At 35.2% G+C, this 14,824-nt stretch overlaps 1 protein-coding gene across 5 annotated transcripts in view; it reads left to right on the top strand.

The window, feature by feature from the left end:
* The window catches only part of SAMSN1 (SAM domain, SH3 domain and nuclear localization signals 1), a 103,823-nt gene extending 90,258 nt beyond the window's left edge, over positions 1-13,565 (top strand). For all 5 annotated transcript variants that reach the window (XM_087937516.1, XM_087937515.1, XM_087937517.1 and 2 more), the window contains 4 exons: positions 2,325-2,476; positions 4,757-4,963; positions 5,755-5,905; positions 12,532-13,565. In XM_087937516.1, coding sequence (XP_087793642.1) covers positions 2,325-2,476; positions 4,757-4,963; positions 5,755-5,905; positions 12,532-12,731 — 710 coding nt within the window. In that variant the 3' untranslated portion in view covers positions 12,732-13,565. The remainder of the gene's footprint in view (positions 1-2,324; positions 2,477-4,756; positions 4,964-5,754; positions 5,906-12,531) is intronic.
* The last annotated feature ends 1,259 nt before the right edge of the window (positions 13,566-14,824 follow it).

Here is a 14,824-nt window from a genome sequence, read left to right as displayed (position 1 = left end):
GGGTGGCATTGGCTAGGGCTCTGGATTCAAATTCTTCCATGAATAGGTTTGCAATGACAGGTGATAGTGGTGATCCCATAGGGGCTCCTTCAATTTGCTTGTATCTTTGTCCTTTGTATATGAAATATGTGTTGGTTAAGCAGTGTTCTGTTAGTTCCATGAGATGTTTGGGTGTTTGGTATTTATTTTTGATAATTTCGAGAGTTTCTTTTATCAGGACTTGAGTGAATAGTGAAACCACGTCAAAACTTACAAGCAGATCTTCTTGATCCACGTGTAGATCTTTGATCATTTCCAAGAGGTGGTATGAGTTCTGTACATGTGAAGCTGCTGCTTCAGCACGGGGCTGTAGCTGCTTTGCTAGGTATTTGGCTAGGTTTTGTAGTGGTGCTCCTCTGGAGCTGACTATGGGTCTGAGAGGTATGCCTTCTTTGTGTATTTTTGGGAGGCCATATAGTTTGGGGCATATGAAAGATTTTTCTCTTGGGATGATCATCTGTTGGATCTCTTTGCTCATGTGGCTGGTTATAATTTTCTTCTTGGTTATTTTTTCCAGATATGTGATTGGGTCCGTGTTTATGGGTTTGTATGTGGAGTCTTGGAGTAGGTCTGTCAATTTTGTTTTGTAGTCTTTTCTATCCATTACTACTGTGGCATTACCTTTATCTGCTGGAAGTATGATTATGCTGCTGTCGTTCCTTAAGGCTTGTAGGGCTTTTAGTTCCTCTTTGTGCAAGTTGCTTTTGGGTGGTTTGCTTGTGGATAGGATGTTAGTGACTTGGTGTCTTATTCTATCAGCTTCATCTGTATTTAATTTAGTTAGGCTGGATTCCACTCCACATATGATGGATTCTGTGGGGATTTTTTTGGGGTGCTATAGCATAATTGAATCCTTTGGTTAGGACATCTGTTTCTGTTTTGGTGAGTTCTCTGTTGGAAATGTTGTATAATAGTTGTTTCAGGTGTTGTTATGAGTTGTTGGGGGCTTTCTTGTCATGTTCTAATTTCTTTAGTTTCTTCAGGAGTTTGTCATTTTTGTAAATGGTTTCAGTTTCAGCTCTCCAAGTTGTAAGTTGTTTTATCTTGTCCCAAAGTAGAGGGTGGATTTTGTTGCTCAATTCCAGGTGTAGAATTAGGAAATCTTTTTTTAACTGATCAAGTTGGAATCTCTTTCTGTGGAGCTCATTCCTGAGTAGAGCCATTTCAGTTCTTTTCAGGATACGTTTAGTAGCTGCTGTGTTGTGAGGAAATGTTAATTTGAAGCAGGTTGGTGTTGCATTGTTGTCTCTGCAGCTGTGTAGGAATTTGAGATCACATAGTATTCCTGCTCTTTTAACTTCTAGCTTCTTGTAAGTTTTGGTCTGGCTGTTTGTTTCCTCCCTGTAGAAGTCTGATATTTGTTTTGTTAAGTTTTCGTGGGTATTTATATGTATGGTATTCAGTTTTGTTCAGGTATTTTCCCACGTCATTATAGTTGTGCTTTTAAAGTTGTAGCAATGTTTCGGCAGAATCTCATCTGCCATCATCAGGCTTCTGTATAGTGTTCATCTGTGAGTCAGACTTTCACATACTGCTTGCACTGGCACGAAGCTGAAAGCACCAGCCTGAGGATGGCGAGTGGGACCTCGCCAAAACGTCACCAAGATACTCTTAATCTTACATGGGAAAAGACCCAAACACACTAGACATACATACATACATACATACATACATACATACATATATTAGTTTTCAGCTTTGAAGAAGATCTATACTCTAGTCCGCACATCACTTTTTGCCAGTTCAGACTTTGACCATTTAATGACATTTGTGTTTTTGATTTGTAGACTTTGAGGTCCACATTGTTCATCTATTAAAACAGCCTCAAAAATAATTAGCCTGAAATATGTGTGAATAGATTATGGGAAATGATCTAGCCAAACTTAAATAGTACTAAGTCTCATAAATTCAATAGAACTATTCCAATGCTAATTTTAGTAAATTATACTCACTTTCTTGAAGCATTCAAATTATCTGAATTGGAAAAAAAAAACACAGAATCTCCTATTCATTGTAAAAAAAAAACCCTTACTGGCTTGACAGACAAATATTACACTGGTTATATCATAGTAAACAAGTGGCATATACAGGCAGGAATAGAACTTGCAGACTGTCTCTACAGTAGGCCACTCCCTCACCTTACATCAAAAATAGGCTGAGTCTATCTGTAGTAGATATATTTATGTATAATTCTATGTCTTTAAGATTTTCTATGGAGTAGCTTGATTTCATGTGGTACCCATCTTAGACATTACGCAAAAATTAATCATTTTTATTGCTTCCAGGTGGTGTAACTTGTTGTTCAGATGGAACAAGCAACAGAGACAGTCTAAAGTTTGATGAAGAAATCAGTTATGTTGGACCATTCTGTGGCAGAGCCAGAGTACACACAGACTTCACTCCCAGTCCTTACGATTCAGACTCTCTAAAAATCAAGGCAAGATTTCTTCATTCTATACATATATTAATGACTTTGTGCTTTAAGCATTTATAAATCTATTTCCTGTTGTAGTTTCTTTGCTAGTATCTTTTCACAGATGATTCCAAAGACACTGCTTACTTCACCTACATCTGTGAAAGCAGCAGAGGGTGTTTCACTTTTCCATACAGCGTTAACAAAAACAAGATGATGCTTGTGTTTTTTTTCCAAGTTTTTAGTTTTATTTTCCAATATATCCATATCAATGCATGAACAGCATGGCACCTGGATATCACACATTTTAGTGCAAATAAAAATAGTGCTATTAATCATATTTGTTACAGTACTCAAGCTTATGTAGTTCTAGTGTTGATACATTTGTATTAAATTATAGACTTTCATTACTTAATTATTCAATATTTCATTACCTTATTCCAATGCCAATCACAATATTGTTTAAACATACCTAATAATAGCATCATTCAATTTCTAATATTTCTTATTATTACTTTTATCTTATTGTATAAGAATGTGTATACTAATATTCCCCCTCTCTCTTATTTCTATCCCTATTCTAACTTTTAATCATGCCACCATTATATTTAAGAACAAATACTTTCTATCTGTCATCTCTTGTTCACTTTAAAGCTTTAATTGTTCATTTTTTAACTTGCCTCCCATATTCCTCTTTTGGATCTTTACCCTATCTGCATCTACATCCTGACTATTCATTTTAAACATTTCTCCCATCTCTGCCCTTTTCCATTGTCTAGCTTTCAAAGTATCTATGCATGCCCCATCTCCCTTTCAAACATGTCTTCCTGCATTTCCGGTTCCCTTTTTAATCTCTTAAAATGTTTTCCCCTTGGTTTATTTCATCAGTCATTATTGTTATTGTTATTGTTTCCTTCTTGTTATCTTGTTTCATTTGCTGGTTAATCTCTGAAGATGATGCTTATGTTTGTGTCACCAGCAAAGGTGATTAAGAGTTTCACTCCTGACTAGGAATAACAAAGTAATAATTTTAACCTGGGGAAAAGATACTTCTTCCTGAATTATTTCCCCCCCTAAACTTATCAGTGATATGAAACTGGCTGAAGGGAAAACTCCCAGGGACTCCAAAAGTGTAATATTTGATGCAAGTGTTTTCAAGTATGGGATAAACTACATGTCTTGGATCAAGTCAAAACCAATATATTGTGCTAACTCAACTACTTTGGATTACATTCAAAACCATTAATTGTACATGGAGATGGCAATTCTCTTTTTCTGCTTAGTTTTCCACCAATCTCTTTTCTCACCTATCTAGGGTTATACAAATTATTTTGACCTTGAAGCAGCCACTCAGATATTTCCACCTTGAATCAAAATGTGTATTTTTAAAGTTTTGCTTCTAAGTTGATCCAAAATTTTATAAATCTGAGTTTTTCCAGTGTTTCAACTATTTCAAACACTGGACTGGTGTTTCTGGGACGTCTTTTCCTCCCAAACTAATCTAACCCTGATAACAGCATTATATTTCTATTGGCTTGATATGAATGGATGATGAAGTAAAATGTTGATAGCAAAGGGGGTAGGAGAAGATTGATATTCATACTTCAATGACTGCCTGTGTAGTAAGTTACTGTTTAGATTGTTGTTGTTCATTTTTTTTGCACTAGGAAAGATAAAGTTGATGTGGGTGAGTATGTTGTATATTATGCACTTTATTTTGCAGGCAGTTAATTCAAACGTTGCACTACTGTGAGTTGTGCATTGTATTACTAATGTTGATGATGGAAAATGCAAAGCTTGTAATAGTGTGTTGGGTAGTTTTTTTTAACTGTGGTCTTTCCACTACATGAAAATTATAGAATCTTGTAGAAATTAAGCTTCCTGGTGCTTTTAAAATGCAGGGTCTATGTTCTTTTCAGTTAATTTATTAATTTCTATTGAATTATGAATTTTGTGATTATCCATGCTTTTGTGCTTTAATTATGTTGAATTTTCAGGATACCTCTTAACATGAAAACATCTATCATCTGTCTGTCTGTCTGTCTGTCTGTCTGTCTGTCTGTCTGTCTCTCTATCATCTATGTATCCATCTATCATCTATCTGTCCTATTTCTTAACTCCCCATCTCCTTGTTGGCTTGGTTGGTTGGTGGCAGATCTACTCAAAAATAGAAAATGTATATTAAGTATTGAGTTGCCTGTTCACTTTCTTTTAAAGCTTAGCCATATTAATCAACAATCATCTGTCATTTTTTTAACATTACTCTTAGTTTTATATTCTGTTTTTGTCTTGGTCTTCTTATAGAAAGGAGATATAATTGATATCATCTGTAAAACCCCAATGGGCATGTGGACTGGACTGTTAAACAACAAGGTCGGAAACTTCAAATTTATTTACGTGGATCTGATTACAGAAGAGGAATCTGCACCCAGAAAAATAAAACCACACAAGAAAAGTAAAATGGCCAAGCCTAATTCTCTTCAGGAATTCTTGGAGCAAATCCATCTCCAGGTTAGCTAAAACTGGAAATATGTGCACTTGAGCTATTCTTCACTTTTAATTTTGTTTTCCAGCTTTAAATTGCTGCTTAGGTCATGGATTGCTTTAGATCAGGGTGTCAAATCTTCCTCCCTCCCTCCCTCCCTTCCTTGTTCTCTTTTCTTCTTTTTCCTTCCCTCGTCATTCTTTCTTTCTTCTTCCTTGCCCTCTTTCCTTCTTTTTTCTTCCTTGCTTTCTTCCCATCTACCCATCTTTTTCTTTGTCTTTCCTGTTTTCCTTTCTCCTTTCCTGTCCCTTCTTGGATGTTCAGATGCAAAAAGAGAAACATTTCTTGATGCCTCCTTGCCTTGTGATCAAATGCCATTTTGCTAGTTGTTTGTTTTGCTAGCACTCTACTAGCAAAAAACAGAGTTCGGGGGGGGGGCTTGTGCAGGTACCCTGAGCTCCATGTTTGGCTGTGACGGCCTCCTGTAGCATTCTGCCAGTGAAAACGAAGCTTGGGAAACCCATATTCAAATTAGGATGTACTCTTTTAGCAACCATTTGTTCAGTGATTGAAATTATGAGGCACTGAATTAATGAGAATTATGACAAGTTCTCAAACTTATGGCCATTGCCGTACCCCTGTGGTAACATTACCAAAATTCATGTACTTGGCACCTGCATTTACGATTGCAGCATGTGTTTCAACTCCCCCCATGCACACCTGTCCCCCTCATTCCTCTCTGCCCTTTTGACCATTCTGTACTCTGTGAAAATTTACTTCTTTATTACAATTGAAATTTTAAATCTTTCCTGTCTAGGAATATTTATCAACCCTTTTGCTAAATGGCTATCAAACATTAGAAGATTTGAAAGATCTACATGAAAAGCATTTAGTTGAACTCAACATCAAAGATCCAGAAGACAGGATGAGGCTACTTTCAGCTATTGAGAATCTACAGGACTCTGAAAGTATGTGATACATTTCTGTAAAAAAATAATGGTGAAAGTTGAATGTACTATACAGTTGTGGATGTGCCTCAGAAAGCTTTAATGTCCTGGAGCTGAAATATTGATGGCGGTTATTTCATCAGAAGATCGTAGTCTTTAAGCCCCTAGGCAAAATCTTGCATCAGATATATGTATGCTCTTTTGCTGACATTGTACATGTAGCAGAAGACATGTATTCGGATTTAAAAGAATAAAGTCTATAGTGATAAAGTGCCCTTCCAGATTGCTATAGAATAGTAGTTCATCTACTTTATAAATTAGTAATGGAGTCTGCCATATTATAAATAAATGAACAAGGTAATGAAGATGTCTAGAAAAGAAAAGTATGTAAAGATGCATAATAGGTTGTTTACTGAATTAATTATAATGAAAGAAAGGCAAGCCAATGTATTCCTGGGGTTAACATTTAGCAGAATAACTAATTCTGCATGACCTTTGCAAAATCGCAGCACTGAAGTCAAATCAAGTGGAAAATTGAGTTGAAATCCTGGACATCTTTGGTGTAACTAAATATTGCATTTGAAATCAACTTGCCAAGGTCAATATTTATAATTCTACCTGCTAAAAATGATTGTTCTAATTAAAATTGATTATGTGTACTGCTAGGAATCAGAAGCCAAATTTTATAAGAGGACTAGTTATCAGTCAGAAAAAAATAGTGAAAAAAATAGTGAAATACTCAAAATTAAGCTTAGCCTTCCCCTCAATATATAAATGATTGTTTCTATAAAACTGGATAAGACAGTGTGATCAAAAATTTGGAGGCTTATGCTTGTTTTGCTTGAAAAAGAATTTGCAATGCTTGATTGACGTATGGTCTAATTATGACATGGATTTTCTCTATGTCCAAATGTTTAGACTCTTGGATTTCATTAATTTCACTGCAGAGATAATAAATTCATATAACCAATCATTATTATTATATCCAAAATAAATGACAAAACTAATATAAATATTTGTATTATTAAAAATACAAGTTCTTCCATAGGAAGTTATATTCATAGGCTTTTAAAACCAATACATTAACATAATTCTAAACTAATATATTATATCCACTATTGACCTCACCCCATTCCTAAGAGGTCTGTAAGGGGCGTGCATAAGTGCACAATTGTGCCTACCGTCCCTGTCCCATTGTCCCCATTTATTCGTACCTATTTCCTGTATTCTTATTCATGTTTGTATTTATACCTATTATCTTGTAAGCGATTGACAAATCAAATAAATAAATAAAATAAAAATTACAAAATTAGCATAAATGTGTATCCAGGCTTCAGCTGGAATTCATTTTAAAAGGTCTAACAGTGAACCCAATCAGGGAAGCATATTTTTGTGTTTCAGTCAAGCAGAGTTTCTGATAGCCATGACAATTGCATATGTCCTACTGAAATTCATGTCACTTCACTAATAAGGTTTATTAACTAATTCTGTGTAAAAATCTGTCAACTTTGTAGGAAAAATGGTTTATCTAGGACATTTCTGCATGCTTCATAAAATGCATACTGTCATCATTTTTATATAATTTATAATTGTAAGTTTGCATACTAAACAATGCCAAAATAAGTGAATTACCTTATAGTATATTGCATATATATACCGTGTTTCTCATAAAATAAGGCCGGGTCTTTTTTTTTTTTTTGAGTCCTGAAAAAACAGCTAGGACGTCTTTTGGGGGGGTGACTTAATTTCCTCCTCCATGCGGACCCCCACCTAGAGCGTCCCATGCGCACTCACCTCTCCACGAAGCAGTTTCTATCGGCTGATGGAAGCTCCCCAAAGGCAGTCACCAGCCGCTTCTATCGGCTGGTAGAAGTGGCCTCAGAGCGAGAGCTCACATGCACTCCGCTCACCATGAAGCATTTTCTATTGGCCAATTGAAGATCCCCAAAGGCAGAGTCACCAGCTGCTTCTATCGGTTGGTAGAAGCAGCCTCAGGGTGAGCGCTCACATACACTCCCCCCAGCACGAAGCAGTTTCTATCAGCCAATGGAAGCTCCCCAAAGGCTCTGCTCAATAGTCAGAGATGGGGGGGTCAGAACCGGTCCTTGGATTCCCAGAGTGCACCTGGGGGGCCTTGTCTAGGCTAGAAGCTAAGCAGGGTTGGAGCTGGGATGGGGTCCCCAGGAGAGGATTTCCAAGGCTGGAGAGAGAAGTTTAAAAGAGGGGGGACAGGAGAAGACAACAGCTTCTTTAGCAACCCTCCTGCGATCCAAGTGATTTCAGTGGGAAATCGGGGGCAGGGGGAAATAGGACTAACTGAGGGGACAAAGAAGAGCGGCTGGCTTGGAAAGCAGACATGCAGCGGGAATCTTGGGGATGTCTGATATTTACTCTGACAACAGCATATGTACGATTGATTGAGTTTGCAGTTGGGAACCTGAGGCATAGCCATACCTCTCCCCGAAGTGGCTGGTGACTCTGCATTTGTGGACCTTCTGCCTTTGAGGAGCTTCCATCGGCTGATAGAAACAACTTTGTGGTGAGGGCAGTGTGCGTGGGCGCGTGCCCCGAGGCTGCTTCTACTGGCCGATAGAAACAGCAGGTGACTCTGCCTTTGGGAAGCTTCCATCGGCCGATGTTCTATTGGTAGTAGATCGGGTTATTCTAGCCTAGGCTACCTGCAGAGTGCTCCTAAAGGCAGGTTTTCTTCCCCCTGCCCTTCCCCCCATTACTCTTCACCTCGTTTAGTTCTAACAAACGATGTGAGAAATGGCGGGGAAACGCATGGTTTAAATAGGCCTAAATTTGGGGGGCGGGGCTTAATTTCACCTCATCATGTCTAGAAATCATGCTGGGCCTTCCTACTGGTGAAGGCTGTATTGTTGGAGAAACACAGTATCACATCTGCAATCACAACAAGATTATATCATAGACCTATTTAGATAAAATAATCTGTAAGGGAGCCTGAGTTTCTAGAGCTTCATTGGAGTCAGGAAAGACTGCAACAATTATACTTACATATAATTATAAACTAGGAAATTATACATTTAAGGAAAAAAAAATAAGCATCAAGAGTAAACCAAGGGTAAAAAATGCATATCATGAATATTTATAATAAAGGTCTGTCAGAATGTATGTATCAGCTTTATATTTCTTCAATATCTCCATCCTAATCCTATAGACTAAAGTAGTATAGAATATACATGTCAAAATGATGCATATCATAGGCTCTGCTAGAGCTATCTTATACAACTCTGACCAAAAGCCATTTATCTTTTATGAAACTATTTTACTTTAAGGAAATTACATGACTTCTACAAGTTGATAAGACAGTATGTTCTGCTGATTCAGCAACAATTAGTAGTGATTTTTTTTTTTTTAAAGAAAGAAAACCGATTTCTGTATCCTGCGCCTTTAATATTTTACAGATTAAAACTGACATTTGTCATTTGTGGTAAAATGCTTTAAATCAAAGTACACATTCAGTTAGGAAACCATACAAAAAGATTAATGTGTCACCTCTTTGAGAAATGCAGTTTTGCAATAAAAAGGTCCACACTGTAGCCTGAGAGCACAATTGATTCACAGAGAATTGGATCATATTGGCCAACTGGTTGTTACCTCTCTCTTGACAGTGATTCCCAGTGACAGTGATAGTCACTTCTCTCAGCCCAATCCACCAACAAGCTCTGTCACAAGCAGCTAAAAAATAGAACTCTTTGTCACATCATACATTGATAGCTTTCTTATAAGAACAAAAGTAAGCATGTTAGGAAACAAGCAGATGGTATAACCACCATGCAGGACAAGCCTTGGAAACAATAATAGTCTCAGATCAGGGGTTCAAACTCACATCGTCACAGTGTTGTCACATGACATATCCTGACTTTTCCACCCCATTCGCTAAACAAGGCATGGCCAGTGCGTGACGCATCCAGCCCATGGGTTGTGAGTTTGCAGCCCTGCTCTAGATAGTACCATTATACTTTGCTCTGAATAATATTGCGTATCCCTAGCTTTTCTTTCTTTTGGGGGAGGGGGGGTTCCTCTATTTAGTAGAGAAATTCCTTTCACAAATGATAAAGATACTTTTGGAATAACTATTTAGGCATAAACTTGAATTGCATGCTATACTACTTTTTTATACTACTTTTTAAACATTTAGCTAAATTAAACTTTAAAATTATTGGTGAGCTTCACTTTCTAGGATTCTTGATCAGAGGTTCTCCCTGCAATGTTTCAAAATAACCAAGGTATATCTGATACATCGATCTTCAAATCAGTCTAAATCTTGCCCTTCAGGCTTTACCACAAGATGGTTCTTCCAAAGGGGTATATGCCAGCCTCCTACCTCTTCGCCATCATTGTTCTGATATCTTTTTGAGTCTTCACTCTAGTTGCCCACTGCTGTTCTACTACTACAAAATATGGGGACAGCCTGCAGAGGCCTTGAACCATCTGTTCCATCAATCAATCAATCAATCAATCAATCAATCAATTAATCAATCACTGTCCTGCCTTATTATTTTTACAAATAACTCAAGGCAGAGAACATATGCAACACAGCTTTCACCACAACACACCTATTTTCCCCACAACAACAAATCTATGAAGTTAGTTGGGCTGAGAAAGAGTGACTGCCAAAGGGTCATCCAGCTGGCTTTCATGGCTAAGATGAGACTTAAACTCAGTCTCCTGATTTCTAGCCTACAAGACCAAATTATTTCTCTACAAAGAATCCTACAGGTCTTGACCCATCTTATCCTGGAGAAATCCCTGGCAAAAACATCATCGCTTCTGTCTATCCGTTATTTAGGAATCCCAATATTGCACATATATTGATAGGTATGTACTTGGTTGTTTAGTTAATATGCCAAAGTTTCACTGGTTATTTCCCCCAAACTCTTGTTTATTACACATTGGAGAATTTTTTTTGCATCATAAGTTATATTAATATAAATAACCAAATAAAATCTTGGTTAAAAAATTGGCCAGTTGGTATCTACTTATGAATATGTAACCTATTATTTTTTGCTGATTCTTTTTTTAAAAAAAAACACCTTCATTTTTTAATTCATGAATTAAAAATGCAATACATTCATTATTTAGATAATTTTTAAATAATCATATTGCAAACTTATTTTAATATTTAAATTAAATTATTACTATTTAACTTTACTTTATTTATTAACCCTTGGGCCACATCAAAGTGCTGAGTTCCAGACACAAATTATTACTAAAATCTGATAAAAACAATTTCAAATGGAAATGGATAAAATACAATTTAAAATGAAATTGGAATAAAATATAATAGTATAAAATAGAGATAAATAAAATATGATAAAATTATATTTTGGTATCACCCCTACAATCTACTAAATAATTACTATTTAATAATGTAATAATGGCTGCATTAATATTTATAAAATAATACAAAATATGTACATTTAATAAATATGCTTCATAAATAATAATAAATTAAGAATATTTAAATATATATTTTTATTTATTATATATTTACAATAAATCCTTTGAGATCAAGATAGTTAAGATGGTTTGATCTGTATAATTAACAGATTTAAGATCTGTTTAAAGATTTTTTAATGCCTATATTTTACTGAGTTGTACAGTTTCCTGAATTGTTCATTCCAAGCCACAGAATTTACATATTATTGCTCTATGGCTATGGACCTCTAAAAAATTTTTCTTGTTACCAAGGCACCAAGAAAAGAAAGCCTTTCTTTCCTTGCATGTGTTTTTGCACAGTTAACTTTGGATGTTTCTGAATTTTTTCTTTTATTTAGAAATGATCAATACATTGTTTAAATATGCAACACTAAGGAATTGCTTGTGTACAACTGTTTTGGTTTTCCTCAATCTGGTATCCACTATTTGTTTTGATTGCAGTTTATGTCAGCTTCTATCAGTATCAACCAGTGGTGGGATTCAAATTTTTTTTACTACGGGTTCTGTGGGCGTGGCTTGATGGGCGTAATATCTCCAGTCAGAGGTGGTATTTGCTGGTTCTCTGAACTACTCAAAATTTCCGCTACTGGTTCTCCAGACCTGGTCAGAACCTACTGAATATCACCTCTGGTATCAACAATCATGATTAATGGTCAAAGATAACCCAAAGATTGGGTCAGCCTTGTGAAGTAGTCCCCAGAAACACACCCTATGACCTGCTTATTAATACATTAACAAAATCTTGTAAATCTGAAAGTACATCTCACTCCTATCCCCTTTACATCCAAAGAAACTAAAGAAGTTTGGTCTGCCCATGTATTTGCTTCAGGATAAGGTACTTCTTATCCAATGATTTCCCTGGCTGTGTCTCTTTTCCATTTCTAAAGATCATTCCCACATACCATTACAATTTGTAAAAGAAGACATTCTGTCAGCATATATGACTTTGAAAAAGTGCCCCTAAACCAAGCTTAATTTTAAACTGTGAATCAAGTTGGCTTGAAAAATCAATGTTATCAATATGTTTCATGGCTGACATCAGTTCCTCTCTATTCTAACTGTGATTCAATAAGAAACTTTCATTTCACTAGTGGAAGAACTTTGTATGCTACTTTGTGCTTTTCTCAGGTCTTGTTGAAATAATTTAATCTCTGGCTGACTGATTGTTTTTTATTTTTTAGATGAGCAAGACCAGGAAACAGAACCAATGCCACAGATGTTAAACCCTCACCTCAGCCCTAACAAACTACAATTAAATGACTGTCCAAGAGATTCTGGTTGCTTTATCTCACCCGAAATATCAGACAATAGTAAAGAAGATCTGGAGGCAGAAAATCTGTCTGACATCATCCAGAAAATTTCTATCTCTGAATCAGATTGAAACTTGTTTACATTTCCAGCAAATTATTGATATTTATTTGGGAGTTTCAAGAAATGCACTGAAATGACTTGTTTGTACAAGTATACAGTAATCATAGCATACATAAGTAATTTTGAGACTGTATTTCATTTTATCTTTCTATCAAATTTTGCAAACTAATAATATAAATGCCCTATATTATTATTTGCAACTTTCTTAAAATATACTAATTGGATTTTATACAGAATTCATATAAGAAATTATATCTCTACAATATGAGTAACATTATTTTATAATTCTGTTTACCTAAAAAAATTAATATTTAAATTTAAATATTGTAAAAATGTATATAATTACAAATTTGAAAAAACTATATAGCTATACTTTTAATCTAATGCTATATTTCTATACAGTACTTTTTCCTAATACAATTAAAGTATATCAAGCTAATTTTTTTATATAAATATTGTATGCCTATTTTAATTAATCCACTGTGAAGAATGATGTATAATCAGTTAAAACCGTTTAGATTGCTTTAAGGTAAATGAATATATATCTATATAAATTACATTATTTATGACATTTAATTCTGGATCCTGATATTTTGTCTATGTTTATTTTTTCCCATCTATTTCATTATTTTATTCACAGTGTAGAAGATTAATTATTAATAGAAAGTAATTTTCTTTTCTCAAAATCTTTTTCAATGTGTGTGATATACAAATAGACATTTAGGAATATATATTTATTACCAGGCATTTTTTTGTAAAAAAGTTTGTATTATTGTCTATTTCTCAGTAATGTCACATCAGCTTTATTTTATAATGATATATAAATATTATCTGGCAAAATAAATTGAGTAGGTGTCATGAAGTCAGTGTCAACACTTTAGTGACCATATAGTAACTTGTCTAAAATGATCTGAATGCATCCGTCTGTTCAACATTTCCCAACCTGCTGCTGCTGTAACTATGTCCATCTATCTGATACTGGACATCCTCTTTCCTTTAATCTTTCCCAGTGATATTGATTTCTGGACCATTGCATAATGTGTCTAAAGTATGACAAAGTGAGCCTAGCTATTTGTACTTTAATTGAGAACAGAATATTGCTTTGTTTGTTGTTCCATATGCTTTTTCTTGATAATGTGTGGTATTTTCAAGAGTCTTCACAACACCATAGTTCAGTTCAGAATAAAATAATGTCACTGAATTGTAATGTAAAGATTTTTCTGGAGAGGCTATAAAATAGCCTAGATTTTTCAGCTGAGAAGTCAATTTAAGTTCTGTAATCGTACAACTTTAAAAAGCAGGTCATCTAATTTGGTTAAGGCATTTGCATAAAGTTCTTTGAGTCTAATTTGCCTCAATTTTTTTCAGAAATGAATTATAGTAATACAGCTAAGGAGATCAAATCAAACAGAACTGATATGACTAATCCTATTGACTTGGTTGCATTCTTCAAATAAACATAAATTATAAGTAGCTCTGAAAATAATATATTGTGATATTTGTCCAGAAGGAAGGGTAGTACAGGATGATAAAGCATAGAAATAAGGCTCTAGCAATTTTAGAAAGCGGATTTCAAATTGGTTTTGAAATGAACAATAAAGCATACTTTTCAGCATTGTCAAATGGAAGTCAGGTGGGGAAGAAAGAAAGTTGTTTTTTGCTGCCTGTTCACTTTCTGACCTTATTTGTTGAAGTGGGTTTATCTGAAAGCATGTTCTGTTTAACTTCAGTTCTGTTAAAAATCCATGGTTTAGGTCATTCAGCAGGTTCTGACCAGTTCTGGAGAACTGGTAGTTGAAATTTTGAGTAGTTCAGAGAACCAGCAAATACCACCTCTGACTGGAGATTTTACAATATCCTTTCCCTGCCACGCATACCAAGCCACACCCACAGAACCGGTAGTAAAAATTTTTGAATCCCACCACTGGTTTAGGTGTAGGATGATCTCACTAACTTATGTCTTTATTTTAGTTTGCATAAATTGCTGCAGTATTTTGGAGAAAGGGGAGAGGCTATAAAGCTTCTGTTTAAAAGTTTAGGGAATGTGATTTGAAATAACATTTCTGCCTGAGAACTGTTACTAATCAACTTAAAAATATTGAG

Source organism: Pseudonaja textilis, chromosome 7 (assembly GCF_049901715.1).
Source record: "Pseudonaja textilis isolate UNSWEBS1 chromosome 7, rPseTex1.2, whole genome shotgun sequence".
Lineage (NCBI taxonomy): Eukaryota > Metazoa > Chordata > Lepidosauria > Squamata > Elapidae > Pseudonaja > Pseudonaja textilis.
Note: the sequence above shows the minus strand (reverse complement) of the source record. Positions and strands in the feature narration are given on the sequence as shown.